At 38.1% G+C, this 19,940-nt stretch overlaps 1 protein-coding gene across 1 annotated transcript in view; it reads right to left on the bottom strand.

Annotated features, from left to right (window-relative positions):
• Positions 1-19,940, bottom strand: part of MEI4 (meiotic double-stranded break formation protein 4) — a 67,359-nt gene that overhangs the window by 33,516 nt on the left and 13,903 nt on the right. The window contains exon 3 of the mRNA XM_075046351.1: positions 11,807-12,366. Coding sequence (XP_074902452.1) covers positions 11,807-12,366 — 560 coding nt within the window. The remainder of the gene's footprint in view (positions 1-11,806; positions 12,367-19,940) is intronic.

The following is a 19,940-nucleotide window of genomic DNA, read 5'->3' as shown; positions in this document are numbered from 1 at the left end:
CAGCCACCGATTTTAAAGCCTATTGGAAGGTATTTTTGACCTTCCACATCTTTCCAACTGATTTCAAACTGCCTATCAGTTTTAAAAGTTACTAGTAGAGGAAAAGACTGACAGGCAAAATAAAGAGCACACTTATATGAGCCTTGCTTCCCCGGGAAACCAGGATAAAAATCTTACCAATTATTTGTTTAGAATTCATTTATCATAATGTTAGACTTTTCCTTAATAACAGTTACCCAAAACTTGTGAGTTTAATTCCTTCATGAGTTGCACGATTCACTACACCCTGCAACTATGAAAACTGCACCTTTCCGTTTCACTAGTTTACAGCTTTCATGCCAAGTAACAGCACTCTTCCCCAAGTGACTGGTATATTTGGCAATACAGGACTAAGGCAAATAATTATTACAGGTGTCCTCAAACTGTGAGGTGTTAAAAACAAAACAGTATTTTTGCCTTTGAATTCACATCACCCTTGCCTTTTGCCCATTTAGTACAACCTGACTTCCACTCCTAACTCAATGCCAACTGAAAAGTTTGACTTTTATACAAGGAACATTAGTACCCCTTTCCTTATCTGTCATGTTGCTTCCTTTGTTAATTTGGTGGTTGTCATTTATCTCTCCTCCTGCTTATGCTGCACTATTTCTCCTATCTTCAAGTCTTGGGATTTGATACATATTATTCCAATTCTTTGCTCTGTAAACCTCATCTCAATCCCTTGCTCTGCTGTTACCCCTTCAAAATCCTGTTTGTACTTCTCTCCACTCTTCTAAACCTGATGTTCTCTGCTAGGACCATCGGTTAGCTTCATTGCTGCAAGCTGCCTTTTATATTACAGTATTTCGGTACTTTTTGGCAGAGCTTTAGCTGAAAAACGTTCTGACACATAGTGTGACATACAATAGAGGCAGGTCTATTTGCAACATCTGTGACTACATGCACCAAAAATTTTTACAGAAACCAAGCTAAAATGCAAAAAGGATGAACAATTTTTATTTTTTTTTTTAGTTTGTTAAGAAACGATTCAGAAAAGGTGAAAAAATAATGAAAATTAAACCAAGGTATTTCAATATCTGGGAAAGAATTACTGTAATATAGCACCTGCATGCCAAGCAGAGGATGGAGATGGAAAAACAAATAACCTGCCATCAGCCTACTAAATATTCTGAAACCCAGAACACTTTGGTGAATGATGCTGGAAAAGCCAGAAATGCCAGCAGTAGATACTATGGTACTCACTGAAAGAAATGTGCAACCTATTGGCTTAAGTGGCGCTTTGTTGAATTTAAGGAGTGAGGAGGGAATATCTCCAAGGAAGTATACTACATGAACTCCTCCCAGTCATCTTTGCTGACCATGAAGCTTGTATGTCAGACTGGGAATGTGAAGGTGCAATTTTTTCCGCTCACGAATTGAAAATATCTTTCTTGGGTTTATTTCTTCATAGCTGCCTGAAAGTCACTCTGGTGTACTGATCAGCAGGGTCCCTCTGGCTCCATATATGCTTTTATCCAACCCGATACCAGTTCTCTAGCAAAGCAGGCAGTAATCAGTGCATCCGCTTGCTCCTGTCCACAGGCTAAACTAAGCCAAGTCAACTGCTGTTGCCACATCAGCAAGGAGGAGAGATGAGACCCCACAGAAACTGCTGTGAAGGAGAGACATGCTTGCAGCCATCTTCCTATTCCCCCCCCCCCTTACTGCTTCTTCACATCACCAAGCCCTCTGGCAAAAGTAAATTTCCCAGACTATTTCCTAGGTGTTTACCCTCTCCTTCCCTGCACAAGGGAAGGCTGTTACTGCTGAAGTAAGGAGGAAAGACTCAGGCCAGACCCAGCGCACCTGCAGAGGCTGGACTACCCTTAAGTAGTACGTCCTCTGATTGACTGACATGCACAAACCTTTCCTCTCCCTTCCTGTCAAGTACAAACACTCCGTACACAGCACAACTTGCTGCTACTTCTCTAGCTGCTTTCTTATCCAACTACAGAAGATTAAAGCATTAAAGAACACCTTTTTCAGTTTCATTAACATTTTTCTAGCATGAGTTCCATAACAAATGCTTTACTGAAGACTACATAGATAAAAGCTATCAAATTTCCCATCTGTAAACACGGTTTATTTTGCAAAGAATGCTCTTACGTTGTTCTGCCACAATTTATCTCTGGTAAACTCATGTTGCATTTCATATCATTTATCTCTAAATCTTTAATTATTCTTTGCTTTTAACTCTGTTATAAAGCTTTGTATGTTATTGAGATAAAACTACTATCCAGGTAACTTCCTCTTAACCTTCACTTTCAAACATAGAGCATGCTATATTAGAAATTCTACCGTTACAGTAATACCATCTCTAAGTCTTTGATTCTAAAGTTATTTCACTTTTTTTTCTTTTGGTTTCATAGAATAAAGACTTACCTTGTCTTTCCCATTTTGACCACCTTACATTCTCTTGAGTTGGATAAGATATATAAAACAATGACACCTAGTTGATGGAATAAAATACATATCACAGACCCTGTTGTGAGTTTCTGGTTTTTAAAAAGCAACAAAAAAAAGCAAACCAACCAAACAAAAACCCCAAACCCAAAACTAAAGCACAACCTGGATGTCCTTAGAGGAATTCAGGCCTGCAAATCACTGTCACATTTAATTTAGTGTCTACCTCAAAATGGTAATATCCATTTCCATACACTAAAAGCAAGTACCTCACCCCAATCACCTTTACAGAAAAAGCAACACTTTCCTTGAGGACACACAAACACACAAGTCCTCAGTTCATCTGATGACTTAAGTACAAACTGACGTATAAGGAAATCCAGCAAACTACTGAAGACACTTGGGATCCTGCTCACATTACAGTTTTCACCAATAAATTTACTTTAAGCAATGCTATCTTGGCAGAGATCAAGAACGTCTGCATCTCCGTGGGATTCATGAATTAGGCAACTAGATATCTAATTCATCCAAGAGGCTGGATCCAGTAAATACTGTCAACAGGAAGACAGTATCAATCCCAGTTAAATAAACAGCATCACAACAGCTGCGACTCAGACAATTCATGTTATTGCTGCCCTTTTTTTTTTTAATACCTGCTGCAAATACTCTATTGATTATGAAGAAGCAGCTCTAGATATAAAGTCTTCCCTGCCTGAGAGATTAAAATTTATATTACTCTGGATTACTCCTTCTTAACTAGTCCTGGTCTACAGGAGTGAAGAACTGCCTATCTGCTTGGTGATGCTGAATTGCCAAGCCATGTTAATGGATGCAGAAGACAGTAAGCAACAAGTGTGAGCTCACTCAAAGCAGAGGAGTTATGGATTCGAATTTTTAAACTGAGGACTGCTTAGAAAAAGTCACTGGATAAATTACAGAAAACAGATATTCTTTAGCTTTTAGGTTTTTAAACTAAAGGGTGAGCTGGTCATCCTTAAAGAAGCTTAGGGATGTAACTCAATGTCTCATTTAAGCATCTAAGTTTTACAGACAGTCCCTGCAAATGAAAATGGATTTCAGATGTTTATTTCCCAATCCTTCACTCTTCTTCCCTCTCGCCCACAATGTGCGAGCTACTTTGAATACCACTTAAAGATGCCAAGTATCTGGCATGCATACCTAGGAAGAACAGAGGTACCTTGTTTAGGGTTGTAGATTTCACTGCAGGAGCTAAGCACTAAAAAGTTAGTCAAGGAATACTCAACTGTCTTTGCAACTGGCTGTAGATAACAGGCTCTACAGAGCTTACTTTTCATTTCTATCCTATCACCATAACACAAACACACACCCTGTTTGGGCACACAAAAATATTTCCTAGAGAAGAAGCATGACAAATTTAAGCTATGAGGAAAGGTTCATTAGTAAACAGGCAAAAGAACAGAGAAACCCCAAGATTCTCATTATTAAAGCATGTACACACTTTTTAAGCAACAGTTGAGGACGATTACCAAAAACTCCTTAGGATATACAGCCACCTTCAAAAACTAGAGGATGTAAGAGGTGATTTTCCCCCAAGACAAAAAAAAAGTACCATCTCTGTCAAAAGCAACAAACTGAATTTTTCCGTGCAGAGAAAGACAATCCTTACAGCAGGAACGTGGTCATATCATCCTTTTGAATAACAACCTACTATGGTACCCGAGACCAAAAAACCAGAACAATTTTAGGTCCTTTTGTTCAATAACATGGCTAGAATAACAGAAAACAAGGCCTAGATAGAATTCAAGTGCTTTTACACAGGCATGATAAGTGAAGGACTGAGGGATGGGCTTTGATGTTGCTGTTCCACATGGTCTCGGCTGCAAATATCACAGAGATGCCAAAGCAGCAAAATGACAGTGCTAATGAGATGCTACAGGAAGTTAAGAGAGCTTTAACAGAAAGCATTCACTGGAGAGAGACTGGGGGCAGAGGAAAGAAACAAACAAACAGCTTTTGATATGTATTTCCTACCATATTTGACAAAACCAAGAACTTCCTGTATTCTTGAGTTAAGGGCCCCCATATATTTAATTTGTAAATCAAAAGAACAGCAAAGGCCTATTCCATCCCTTTTTTCTCCTCCTAGTGGAAATAATCTGTAATACCCTGAATACTAGTTAATTACTTGACTAAAAACAGGCAATGACAGTATTTATCATTAGAAAGAGACAGTCCTGACAAAAGAGTTTTACAGGTAGGCTGGAAAACATAAGTAAGACTTTTTTGCCCTAATGGTAAAAAAAAATTCTGCTAACTTCATCCTGTAACTCTTCAATAATTGTAGCTTTAGTGCCTAATGTATACCAGCTGAGGCTGGCTGAGGAAGGAAGGTGGACAAAAGTCTAAGAGGCAGACAAAATTTCCTTTCATTCATTCCTGTCTAGTTACTCCTATGATCCACTTTATGGAAGTAAATGAGAGTCAGTCAGTTTGGTGATTGCTTTAGACTGTCATGATTTACAAAACAATGGATTTTGATTACCATTTGACTTAAATGGCTCTCTACATAGGACAACAGATTGCTGAGAAAATTTAATTCAACAGTCAAGAGATTCAAACATTGACTCTTACTAGACCATAAAATCCTGGCAACACATTTTAATATTCATATGAATGAACTGCTCTTCCACTAGGTAAGCAAAATTCTTCGGCTGATGAAAATGCACCATGTCTCAAGAGCCATGATATTCCCCTTGGGACTCAATTAATTTAGGAAAACTGAGGCCCACTAGTTTTATACTTGGGAACCACTAGTGACATGAATAACTATTTTTAGATCTTATTTGTCCCTGAGCAGGCAAGACTCTTGTAAACTAATGAGTTAAATACTGTCCTGGCAGTTGCTGACAAAAGATACTGCAAACTATACACAGCTGGGGGAATTTATTGTTACCCACAACTAGTTGGAGCATGTATTAAATACATACTGTTGCATGTATTAAAACCATTGGAATAAGTTCATGATTACTCTCTTCCAGGCAATTTCAGTCATTAATGAATCATACAAATTGTATCCTAGATAAGAAAAGATTCAAAACCATGGTTCTGATTAATGTGTACTTTTTCAATTGCACAAGCACACTTCCACACATTTCATTTTATAATTGCCAATGAGATTCAAACATTTCTCTCTTTCTGCTTTTCACTGTACTACAATTCAGCTTGTTTTTTTCATGAAGAATTGTGAATCCTTTCTCACACAAACATCTGGTAAAGGTGATGTACTTAAGCCACCTGAAAAAGGCCACAAAGGTCTTGTGAAACAGGATACCCTTTGTATAACCAATGCATGCCTTGCTAACAACTGTTCCCCTGAAGAACTAAAAGATGGGTAAGAAGGGAACATCCTACCCCAGGAGGCTCTGAAAGCTGAATAATTGCTAATAGGCATGAGGTCAGCAAAGATCTTCCGTAACTGGGGGAAAGGTAAAGGCAGCAGGGGGAGATCACAACCACCGACTTAATTCAAGACCAAAAAAGACCACCCCCCCCTCCTTTGTTATCAATTAATATGTATAATACAATTGAAATAACCAGGGAGCTGCTAAAGTCCTGTGTACAGCCCGGATCAGTTAATATTTAAAATAGGGAAACAATAACTACACATGATTTACCGTTTAGGAACTATTAGACAATGGGGCTTTATGTCAGGAAAGGTAATGGACTGTGGTCTGGGCAATAAACCTTGAAGAACCACTTGGAACTACCAAGATTAGGGAAGAAGTAGGCAAAACGTAATTCCTACAGGGGGACATCATGACCACCGACTCACTGACCACCTACTCAAACAAGACCACCTACTCAGAAGAAGACAATGAAGGAAGAAGACAGAGTCTGCACACTAATTTACATGAGGGGCGAAGAAGAAAGAACCAATCATTAAGGAAAATAACAATGAATCTGTATTAGTTAACTGTATAAATGTGAGAATTTTTGAGACAAGGGTGTGCTGTCTTGAGACAGGCACCCATTCATACACATCAATGAAATTAATTTGAAAATAACTCAACTCTGTGTGTTATTGGCTTGCACACCAGGTAAACGAACACCGTTTGTGGGACAACACCTTGAGCATGCGCTGTAGAATAAAAGAACACTGTACCTTTAATTCAAAGTGGGGAAAACTTTAGCCAAATAGAAACTGTGGTAGATAAGTGACTACTGATAATAGTTTTCAGGAAGAACTTTGGAAACCAAATATGCAAAACTAAACTTTATAAATTGCTTGCCTGTTTAGGTATAAGGTGTGCTAGCTTTGTGGATTACCACCTAGCCCCCATCTGCATAAACATGAATTGGAATAAAATACCTCTGCTCTGTGTGTATACTGGTGTCTCGCACACTGGGTAAATGACCCCACTTTTGGGACAACAAAGGCATTAAACTACTACTCAGAATTCTTGTGTTTGCTTTTCTCCTAAATATATCAACAGTAATATTTAAGCATTTTCAAAATTCTACATAAAGATTTTTCAATGGAACATAAGAGAGAGAAAAAATGAAAACAGGCAGTAAAGTCCCAAACAGGACAGGAAAAGTTCCTAAAGACTATGTTCATGTCTCGGTATCCATTCAGATACTGTTAATGCAAAACAACTTCAGAACAACTACCCTAAAGGTAGGGTAGCCAATTTCCAAAGGAGACAAGCATTAAAAAAAGGGAAGGAAATAACACATAACTTTTTTTTTTTTTTGCTTTGTTTGAACAAAGGAGGCAATTCATGACTCTTGACAGCATCTTTGAAGTCAGTATTGATGTTTTAAACATACTATGAGAAGAAGCAAACAACCACAGTTCACCAAAACACATCTCTTTTCCATCTGCATCTTGTTTGAAAGAGATTATGAGTGAGGTGGGGCAGATGGATGAGGTATTTGTTGAACAGGAACGAGGCACCAGAAAGCAGTGTCTTCTGAGAGCCCTACACAGCTCGACTTTGCTTGAGAATCCTGAAGGCAATATACCATTTTCTTCTATTTTAAGGTTTCGATTAATTCCTTAAAACCAGGAAGTCCAACAGACAGACACAGATCTCTGTACAGAACCCAGGGTGAAGGCCAGGATCTTCTGGGACATAACTGATGCATTAGCCATCCTCCAAATTACAGTATCAGCTGCACCTAGAAGTACAACCAGTGAACTGAACTTCTGTCAAGAATGCTGATAAACTAGTGTGACACCACTAGGGATCACATTGCATAAATCCTGTGTAATGCAGCACCCTGTGACTGTATTTGGCCATGACAGCCTTGAATACAGCTAACTGCACTGAAAGAAGCAAAATATAAAAGTATTTTTCTTCTATCTCCAAAGTAACAAGTGAGACTCCAAATTCCTTAACAATAATTGTTCTGAAGTTTTACACAGCTGTATATATGAGAGATGTAAATAAGATGTGTATGAAGTATCTTAACTTCTGTTAAAGGGATTTGATTTCAAAGATAATTCCATATACTACAGCCAGCTCAAGTTCACTACAGAAAGCTTCCGGCAGGATTCAGGACACTGCCCATGTAAAAGGAATTTAGTGTCCTCTCTGAAGTGCCCTACTGCAATGAGCTGTGCAAAACCTTCACCAGAAACATACACCATGCTATTCTGAACAGCACAGGGAGTTGGGAATTGGAATCCCCAGTGCCTCTGACTGTTGCATTTTTCTGATATAGGAGAAATGATCCCTTGTTCCAATACATCCTGGACAACAGAGACAAACTTCAACAGAACAGGCACATCTCAGTGCCAGTGAGCAAGAGATGAATCTAGGAGCAGAAGAGATGCACATTTGCTCTGTCCCTGTGGAGGTGGATGGAGATAGCTGTTGTCAAATCCCAAATGGGTGGATTAAGGAAAAAAGTGTTTCTGTGCTTCCTTTCTGAAGAAGAGACAAAGTTTCTACTCCACTGAGCTGTAATCGCATACCATAGACCCTGTGGAACTTCTCCATGGGAAACATTTTCCGATGTTTTGTCAGGTGGTAGAGAACAGTCCATTTGAAAAGTAGAACCAGTGGCTCTGCAAACTGAATACAGTCTCACAGTTTTCTTATAATACACTTCCGACTGCTTGAAAGCAGCACTTGCAAAGAGCCTGCATAAATAGGACAGTGGTTCTGCTGACAGCGGAGTGACTCAACATGAATGAACAATTTGCACATCGAAACACGATGCACCAACAGCCACACACCCACACAAACCTGCAACAGCCTCAGTGCTGAGGACTCAAAAACTGGTGACAAAGTGCTTGCTCCATAGATCAGCAGCGACTATCACAGATTTTGCAACAGGACAGCAACAACTTATCTGTACCAGATTTAGACACAGGATCCTCACAAGCTTTTTCATGGCATCCCAGGAGAATGTGCAGAGACAGGCCTTTGAGCAGGTGATTTAACCTCAGAGCATTCATGCTTCACCCTTAGCAGCCGTGACTTAAGGCCCTTTCCAGAAGGCTTCCTCCAAAAGACTGTGTGTCTGACAGATGTGTGCAGACTTCTGAGCTGCTCTCCAAACATGGAGGGAGAACAGAAAAATTAAAAAGGGAAGTTCAAGAGGCTACTTTTATTTGTAGTCCTTTGACTTAAATGGTTTTATATTTCAAGTAATATTTCCTTTTATTTTAGCTCTCATATCCTAAATGATAGATTTTTTTTTTCCTTTTGATACTCACATCAATTTGGAGTTTCAGGTCGAAAATTCTATCCAAAGTGCACAGTTTTAGGCAACTGAATCCAGGCAGAAAAGCTCTCAGTATATGCCTTTGCTGGTTCCTACAGCTTCCAGTGCTTTATAATTAGAAACATCTCAAACAATAGGACTCAACAGTTACAGCACGCAATTCTGCTGCTGTTTTTCTTCCTTTACATCTAATGTAGAGATAATTATCTCTTTTCCAATTCTTAAAGGTTTTTTTGAGTTATTTAATTTGCCCTGCAAAACGCTGGGATTGCTTTTGAAGATGAGGTGTTAAGTGTAATCCACAGCTATTTCTCTCTTTGTTCACTTTTTAAGGTGTTTCTCACAGCCCTTTGTCCTCCTTGACAGCTCCTGACAGTTTTATAGGTGAAGATGGCAAAGGGAAAGTTGTGTTAAATACTATAGCTGCATTGGTGACTGTCTGTACAAATGCTTTTTGACAGTTAGTAAGGTTAGATACAACAAAATTCCTAATGTTTTAATACTGGATGGATTTAAGCATCCTCCTGGAACCAAAATTCATACAGTTTGCCACTCTTTCCAGATGACAGCCTTGTAATTAATGGTAATTTTATTTTAAACCTATAATCTTGATATTTCAATCACCACTTGAGTAAACAGTGATGATTAAAACTGAAGCATAAAGTGTTCCTGGGAGATATCTGGTACACAGCACATGAAGAATTAGTTATACAATTTCCACTACTAATTCTGAATTCTACATGTTTATTTCCATATTCAATTCAGTTTAAGGAAAACCAAACCTCTAAAAAGGATTTTTCAATAAATCTTTATAAACATTGCAATTACTACAGACGTTTTCCCTTTTTCCCTACAAATCTGGAAACTACCACAATTATCCCTTAATAATTGGTTTATACAATTTTTAAACTCTTTGAATGTGTTTGATTGAAGTAATGGCTGCTGATAGGAACGACTGTTAAGTCAATATTTTGGTGGAAGCAAGATATAAAACATCTCATAAAGCGCCATCTGCTTCAGTGAAGTTATTCAGAGAAAAGATGCCACTTGCAAATTATGTGGACATACTCCACCCTTCCTGAATGATTTATAAAAGCACTTTGCAGACTTGAAACATCCCTGATCAGGATATTCTCTCTCATTTAAGATGTGGCACCTCTCACTTAACCTTTGCCAGGTTCCTCCAGTCAACAAGTAATCCCTCTCTGGAAAACCTCTTGGTTGCTTTCCTACAATTAACATTATTTTAATTATTTATTAACTTCCCATTCAGGTAGAGGAGGGGAACAGGTGGAAACACTGGACATCATCAACTATGAAGAAGTCCTTAAAGAATGCCTGCTCAAGTTTTCTTTGTTCTGTATCCTGTAATCACACAAAAAAATAAAAGGAGTCACACCTGCATGACTCTATTGCTGATACCACACAAATGGTATGTATGCTCACATCCTTTCAAAACACTGGCCAGGGACACCTCTAATTAAAAACTAAGTATCACACCATGGCAACGCTGAAATAGAAAGCACCCTGGTACTAGAGACAGAAGGCTCTAGTGCTGGAAAAGCTTCAGTATATGAAGATTTCCTTCTGAACACTTTCTAACCAAAATACAGGCATATTCACACTCCCCTGCCTCCTCCCCCTTATTTTGGTAATAATATTGGTTTGATATTTACATTCTGGTGTAAATACTTAATAGACAGTGAGTGGGATTCATTTTAAATTAAGACAAATGGGTACATCTGTCCACAGGTGTAGCGGATGCCCAGGCTCTCATTTTGCTAAAGGCAACTTTAAAGCTCATCTTAAAATAGGGACCTAGTACCTGGTCAGCATTCTTTAGTCTCCATGGATTATAGGGATATGATTTTCATTTACTATAATGGTAGTGTAGTTGCATACACTAAATTGGTATGTTTAAGTCTCAAACAATTCCACTATCATATCTGTTCCAAGTTACTCTAAAAGACAGAATGAAAACCAAAATTCCTAAGACATACAATGGAATTCATTACTTATGAGAAGTCTTGTGAAGACAGACTAGGGATATTTCAGTTGAATGAGGAAACTAACAAGATGATGCATGGAACAAAGCAGAATGATGAATACAGACAAAATGCAATTCAGTCCTATTTGCCATTTGTGCCGGCGACATGCTATTTCTGAGTTCTTCACTCATCTGGCAATTTATTTTTAAAACACAAATTTGCAAATGTCTAGAGAGTGAGAGAGATCTTCTGAAGCAAACCAACCTATTTAATCTAGGTGCATAAGAAAGAATAAAAAAAATTGTATAGTCATTACTTTCTGAATATCTACAAAATATCTTCATATAGCAAGAGCAACAATGTGGTTTTGTCTCATATTTTCTATAAGAAGTTGTTTTAATCTGCCTTTTTAACAGTTTTTTTAAAGTCCTATACTCAGGAACAGACTAGAAGAACTTGCATGCATGAGCAAGAACTTTTTAAAATGCTTTAGAGTATTTATTGTACATATCACAAAAAAGAGCAATCACAAAAATCTCTGAGAAGTACTCTTCAAAATATAGTAAGACAAGCTAATATTTAAAAAAGTGCTTAAAACCAGGAGAGTATTACAGTATATTGAAATGGTGTAGTAAAGATGGAAGATGTTTTAAACTTACCCTATTGACACTGCTGTTTCTTAAAATAATCTGAATTAGGTTTTTCTTAAATTCTTCCAGCTTCTTGAAACATTTCTTCAAAACATGATTAGATAATTTAGTATCAGTTATTAAACTGATCAAAACACAAACTGCTTCAGTAAGAACATTTGAAACTGGAAATTTAGGACTGTTGTAAAAAACAGTCAGTCCATCAAGCAACTGAGACACTGAATTGCATATGGTGAAGGAATCATTCTCAAGCTGTGTGAAGTCTGCTTGAAGAATTCCTCCTTCTGACAGTTTTCTTATTTCAAGCAGATGTTGCAAAAACTGCACTGGAGCAGTCAGAGATTCCTCCTTGCCAGTACAGCAAAGATTCAATGGGGGAACTCTTTCCAACCAACGTTTAGAAGTGTTGACATTATGCTCAGATTGGTGAAAATCAGAAGCTATGCCTAAAGAATCGAATGCATAGTCATTAGAGACATCACATCCAGAGTCTTCTAGCTGGCTTGAGTAACTCATAGGGTTTATACATTCCTGATCCAGAAGAATTTCAGCAGAGGCATCTGGTTTTCCTGAAACACAAATGTAAAAGTTATATTTACATAGCACTTAAATACATACTTATGGGAAGTGCCATATATGCTTTCTCCTTTTGCTTCCACACAAAAATCACGTAAAACATACGTATGCTTGCTCACCAAGAACTTCTCATGACTTGAATTTAGCTGTGGAAGAAGGTGACATTTTTAAATGAAAGTCAAAACTTTCAGAAAGTAGTATCTATCTGTGAACAAGATGTTTTATGCTCATAGCAATATGAACAGTAATTTTGAGTTTAAAATTCCTGACAGTTTTCAGTTTTCACATATATAATTTAAGTGGACATCTATACTCCCATTTATTCCCAGGGAAGGAAATGCATATAAATTTCTGGCCCTCCAAACTTTTTCACTACTTTTATTCTCAAGAACTCAGACTGTTTTTATAAGACAGTAAAGGTCTTTTACTGTAACTGCATCAAATAAGATCTCATCCTTTACGTGTACTCTTTCTCCCCAAGTCAGGTAAGGAATTCTAACAGAGACAAAGTTGAACAGAACATTACACTTGAGTTTTTCATTATTTAACAAAGAAAAACATCCAGAATCAAAAATTTCTCCAGTCACCACCTATCTCATACCATCTTCTTCAAAGACAGAAAAACTATGTTACAGAAGGTATGCACTGCATTTACACCATTAAATTATATTTGTACACTATTGTAGACTCTCTTTCATCCTGTTTCACACATTAGATATATTTAAGTCAGTGCCTCTGGGCATAACTTAGTACTAGGTGACAACAGACTCCTTCTGTGCTACATGCTACCTATGTCAAAAGATTACACTCAAAACAAGCAAGAGACATTAGAGCAGAGAAGTGGACGACCAACACACATAAACATCTCTGTGCCATGAGGCAAGGCTAGAACCCCATCTGACCAACTCCTGGCTGTGCCCTGCTTACTGGGGCACAGCCACAAACTGCTTCTCTCTTAAAAAACATGCATATACTGTTCATATTTTCCACAAGGATCTAAAGCAATACCATACTCCTCTGTGTTTGTATTCTTAAATGAATAAAAAGATTTTATAGATCGTTTGGCCTGACAGGAAATAAATGTTATATTTCATGGCAAGTTAAAAAAAAAAAATTTAACACAGAAAACATCACTAGGCAGCAATCTACAGTATTCTGTACACTAAAAAAACACTACTCAAAAAAGTTTATACAGACTTCATTAAATGCACAATTTCAAATTGAATTCTGACCATTACTTCAGTCTCTGAAAACATACCAGATCATCCAATGAGGGTATTACTACTGAGATCAAAACTGGAAATGTGGTTTATTTACTTATCGTTGAGTTTCATGCCTTTAACATTCAGACACACTCAAAATTGAACAGGAATTGGTACCAATTGACTCACAATGAAAGGGCTAACTGTAGGGAAATCAACCAACATTTCCAGGAGGTAGGAAAAGCAGGGCTTGTAAGGCCAGCCTAGCATTTTATATATTAACACTGTTCCCAAATGCCCTGCATACCAACACTTTGAAAGCAAGCAAAGAAGCAAAGCACACTTCCCATGGTCTGACTAACAAAAACAGTCATCAATCTTTCATGTCTTCTCTCCCTAAGGTTTTGAGCAAAAGACATTCCAGAAGAAAAAAATTGAAAGTTTATGGTACTGTTTAAGGAAAAGAAGCCATTCTAGGGAATCCATCTACTGTGAGTTTCACTATGTGGATATTTTGCTCCTGTTCTTAATCCCATGGGGCAACACGAAAATTGCTCATGAGGATGTAATGCCAGGAGTCAAAAGAAGCAAAGCAAGAACTACGTGCAAAAAAACATATGTATGTGCACCGATTCTCTTGTCGAAGGAAAAGAAAAAAACATCAGAGGTGAAAGAAAGGAGACAGAAAGAGAGGAAAAAGGGAAGAACAGAGTAATATAGAGATACCAGTAGGAACCAAACTTCAGACTGTCCCCAAATAAAAGAGGTAGCATATTCAATGAAATTCCTACCAGTAGGAGACAATGTTACATTTATGCTCCAGTTCCTACTCACTGAGATATCACACTCCTGTCCCATGATGAGCTTCCAGAAAACCCGTTATAGTAAGCCCCCAATAGCAGCATATTTCCAGTTCAACGAATAATATAAAATGCTTTAAAAATGTTCAGTTATTTATATGTTCTAGTCATTTTGGGAGGAGGTGGAAGTTATCTTTTAAAAAAATAAATAAATCACCCACCGGGAAATACTCATTATTTCCCTCAAAATGTCTAGAAACAGCTTATCATTTATTTCTTGAAAGAAGGTAAACTAATCACTTTGTACTTGCCTACTATTTAAATGAGAAAGCAGTCTTGATGTTCACACTATGTGATTATCAAGTACAAAAAAAAAAAAACAACAAAAAACCCAAAGAGGAACAGTATTAAGCCTGCCTCACACTAACAATAATCTTTAAACAGTAATTTCAAAAACATTTGACTATAAATATACAGGAACAAGAAATATGAAAATTTACTGCACATGATAAACTAACCACAAAATTTTACAATGCCTTTATATAGGTAATGAAATATCTGGTCATGAGCAATTTTACAGCCTCCTTAAATATGCCACATCAGATTCAGGAAACATTTAAATTCTTAAGTCCCTTTAGCGCCTTACTACATTAAGATCCTGAGCTGAAAATCAGAATTACGTGCTCCCCAAACAAAGCAAGATACGGTCACAAGAACAGCCTTGGGGTGCAAAGGCTGAAGAACTGACATCCCTCTACACCTATCAACCACTGCAAAGAGTGTCTGGCCTGAAAACCAGCAGTCACTCAAGGGACAAGGGGGTGACTTGCACACTGTGTAGAGTATGTAAGCAAGGTTTGTAGGCACTTCTGTGAAGCACAAGAACTCAAATGCACATACTGCTGTGGGACCACAGAACACAGAGGCTCTTATCAGTGGAGTGAGATGCCAATCAGTCTTACGATGAGATACTGTGGAGTCTTCAAGTAGTCGTGAGGAAGCAGAGCTCTGGGAAACACCAGAGTCCACCCCATCTCCCAGATGAATTCTCTCACTTCTGAATAGCCACCTTAACACAGACACCAAGAATCAGTTCAGGGACAAGAAAGGGAGCAGGAAGAGCCAGTTGCTTCATCAGGCCAGGAAAACACCTTTTGTCTTCCAGGTGCCTGCTGGCAGCAGTACCGTCATAAGGTTTCTCAGAGTTGTGGAGAGAGAAGGGAATGACCCAGCTCCTGGTTCTACCCAACGCAGAGTAAGAGAGGCAGCATCTGTAATATCTACGTAGCAGAAGCAGGGGCGGTGGAAGACGCTTTGTCCGACGCCTGCACTACTGGCTGCCACAGACCGGACAGTGTTACAATGAGGAAGGCCACATGCTGTATGTAGTTCAAAATTTAAAAACTGAAGAAGGGTCCCTATCTGAAGAAATTGCTGTGGAATCATAAAATGGCCTTCAGGTCTTTTGAAAAACTTAATATATCTGCAGTCACACAACCAACAGGGACTGTAGAACAGAAAATGGGCTTGAAGGTGGCAGGTGTAAGAAACAAAGTGAAGACATGACTTGAATTCTGCAAAGAAAAAATTACTTCAGTTTCAAGCATTAGGCATTGTTTATATTCTCTCACTTTGTAAGCACACACATGGATTATCACTTGAAAATCAAACCCAATGACGTTTGACACGTAAAGCTCTCTTAAAACTCAGTTACAATTGATAGGCTCAGTTCCACATCTAAAAGAAAAAAAAAAAAGACAATTAAAAATGAGACAATCTTAGAAACCCCTTTGATGATACTGCATTCTTCTTTCCAAGAAGGTGTTCAGTCAGTAACTTCTAAAAGGAAATGAAAACATGTGTGAAATTATTCATATTTTTTCCTACTGTATTCACTGTTCCACTTCTGCATTTTTCGGGACTCTGTAATTCTTCATGTAGTATTCGCTGATTGGTTTGTTACAAGTGCACCTTCCATGAACAATGAATCAAGTTTATTCTCTTCTTCTTCCTCAAAAAAAATCTTCTCACACTTATTAACTGTTTTCTTTACCTTTTCTTCATGTGTAAGCCTGCCTCTATTCTGCTGGTTTCATTACTAACCAAGCTGACTGATTGAGAAAAAACAACTCACTCTCCTCCCTCATGAACTCCTATGTGTTTAGCACACCATAGCTGTCCTGATCTGGAACCAAGCCGAACTTCTCTATATATCAAAGCAAAGAAATTTTGTCTCACATATTTGAACATTTTGAAATAATAACAAAAAAATAATAAAAAGCTTCCAGGATTCTCCAAATGGAGACATTTTAGAAGGCACACAACCCACACTTTGCTTCTGCATTTCCTTTTTTTTTTTTTTTTAATAACCGGCTCGGAAAAGAAAGCTCTTCTGCTTAAAGCTAAGGCATTTCATGCTGACATACTTTTCCCATTTAGGAATAATTTCAAGAAATGAACATAGGACTGAGTATCTAAAATTCTCAAATTAATTGTTCAATGCCAGGGTTTAAATGCTTCTCAGAAGGCTTAGAAGCATATACTTCAATTTGTTAGGGATTTTGCTTATATAAAGCATCTAAACGTTTAGAATTCACTAAGAACCGAGAAGGATTTTGAGGATATAAACATTCATTTTTAGGGGATTTCTGTAGAAGACAGCACAAATCCTTTGTAGTTCAAGTCAAATAAAGAATACTTGCAGTAAAGATATGGAAGGATCGATAATCAGGTGACGAACATACAGATTTGGGTCAGTTAATGCTCATCAAGCAGCTTTCACAACAAAAGATCTAACATATGCTTTACAATATTGACCATCTCAATGCGATGACTGAAATTTGAGTTCTAAGCTAGATAGGGGATATTTCAAGATATTAAGTGAATTAATGTTACCTATGAAGACTACCCATCTGAACTGGTAGTACTGAACTATAAGTACTATGTCTTATTAAAAATGCTTTGCATCGTCAAACAGAGCTTCTCTAAGAAACAAGAAGTATCAGCCAATGCAGGCAGCAGTGATCTGGGTGCAACTGTAATGAGCTGAAGGCTGATATGAGGTGGACTCCCTAAGGAATCAGCTAGGGTGTACATTCCTAAAAACATCTCTTTTCTTGAATACAACATGGTATAAATATTTGGCTTTTTTGTTTATATATCCAGAAGCCCACAAACAAAGGTCTGCTTGAGGAACTCAAATCTAAGTTTGAGTTAGGTTAAGATTGCCCGAAGAGGTTGTGGAATCTCCATTCTTAGAGATACTCAAAAGCTGCCTGGACACGGTCCTGCACAACTGGCTTTAGGTGGCCCTGCTTGACAAGGGAGTTGGACAAGATGACCTCCAGTTGCCTCTTTCAACCTCAACCATTCTGTGATTCTGTATTTCCACAGAAAAATCTGACTGATCCTTAGCTCCCCACAGTAGACTTATAGGCAAGAGGATCCTAAATGCCATGGCCACACTTCATAACCTGTTTTTACCATATACATTCAGTTTTCCCCAAAACTATAATTCTGTTACCCAGAAGAAAGGAAATGAATCTACACTAAATTAGGAATCCCCCTTGCTTTTATGAACCTTATTCCTAAAAATCACTATGCATCTTATCAGGAACTTGATCTACACAGGGAATTTATAAAATAGTATATTTCTCTTGCTGGGACAATTGGGTTGTTTTTGCCTCCAAATAGGTTCCTTATACAGAAACCTGGAAAGAAAAGGATGCTGCTTGGGGCCCTTTGCCCCAAGTTTGTGCTTAGAACAGCTGTAGCAATGCCATCTGATAAGATAGACAGCATCTGCTTTCAAAGGGAGAAAGTTTCCACAACCAAAACAGACCTGTTATCCATGGAAGGAGCAGTACTCTGAGATTTCAATGAATCATTACACTCCAGCTGGTGCTTTTTCCAGATTGCAAATTAACTTATTTAATTATCCTGAAAAGGCCTCAGCTTTCATAAAGTTCCCCATTGTGTCACTACAATTATGGGGAACAGATTTATCTCATCATCATATTCCAAGAGCCATGTTCCCATAAATCTGTGCTAAACACATTTTAACTTCATTTTTGTCACCTCATGTTATCTGTTCTCAATTCCCTGCTCCTCTCCTAAAAAAATAAAATACTTTTTAGGTTGTGAGACATTACTTGCAATGCTGGCCTACTTGCATTAGTACCACTGGTAGAAGCATAGGAGTATACTAGTACACTTAAGATGTCAAATAGTTCGTTTTTGAAATACTGTCTGTCTGACACCATCAGGCCTTAGAGAAAATGCTGAGATGACACTTAGACTGGGCTGCCCTTATGTGTCTGTATGGAGACAAGGCCACCTTTTTTTTGGGGGGGGGGGTCAGGGGGGAAGGCACGCAGAGGGAAGGAGGAAGAATCTTTTTAGGCAGAAACATCACATTCCCTAAGCACCAGACAAAAATAATCAGATATGTTTTCCACGGCGACATCAAACTAAGTGTTGACTGCTGCCCAATGGAGAATCCTCTCACCTTGGAAGAAGGAAGCTAGAAAAAGAAAGAAGCCGAAGATACCCCTCAGAGGTTGACTATTCTTCTGTAACTGTCATTCTTTTGCATTCCTTGCTTCCTGCCAAATACCAGGAGGGAAAAAAGTGGTGACAGGACACAGCAATCTGTAACAGCAGCTCTTTCAAACATACTGACCTGAAGAAATAGCTTTTACATAAACTTACCATGATAACTTAGATATTCTAGTCTATATTCCTCTACCTTACTACCATGCCTTTGCTAAGTGCTATTCAGGGCAGCTGTAAACATTTCACACCATTTCATCTTCTTTCTGGGGAGGGAAGTAATTTCTCCTAATAGACTAATATGTTTTTATCATTATTATTCAGTCTGATTTGGACTGCTGCTGCTCCCTCCACTAACGAGGAAGATTCCTTTATGAGGCTGCAGATAACATATTCTCTGAGGAATCTGCATATGTTTTGGTCTGATCTTTCTGAATTCATCTGACTGGTTTCTCTTTGAAAATGAGCTTTAAAAAAAAAATCTATTATCAATTATGTTCTCCCACCGCTCCTTTTAATGTAAGCAGGAATAAGAAACATCACAAGTTATTTAAGTTATGGCAGAGAGTTCTGCCCTTCCAGAGGTTTGAAATCAAATTATTCAAAAAAGATTTTGACTGGCTATCACTCTTCCTGCTCTCATCAAAGCAGGACTTATCTGATCCCTTCTTTGCCCACCAAGGAAATGCTGGGGCTTTAAGCTGAGCACCCAGAGTTTCTGACTCTCCCTACTGAGCAAGAAACACCCAAGCCATGACTTATAGGGAAGTGGAAAGGGAAGAGATGGCTGAATTCTGTGGCCCAAAACAAGGCTGCTGGTAAACTGGAGCTGTGTATCATTTATAATCAGTTTTACTTCAGCTGATGAGCTGGTTGTTCCAATTCTATATGTTTCTGCTTTTGCAACAGGTCTGAGCTTCCAGCAAGAAGAAAGGAGACTGAAGTGTCTTCATTCATACTAATCTACAAAGGAAATTGCTCCCTTTTTCCACATGTACATCTAAATGCCTCAAG

This window comes from Buteo buteo, chromosome 15 (genome assembly GCF_964188355.1).
Source record: "Buteo buteo chromosome 15, bButBut1.hap1.1, whole genome shotgun sequence".
Taxonomy (NCBI): domain Eukaryota; kingdom Metazoa; phylum Chordata; class Aves; order Accipitriformes; family Accipitridae; genus Buteo; species Buteo buteo.
This window is presented reverse-complemented; position numbering and strand designations above follow the sequence as displayed.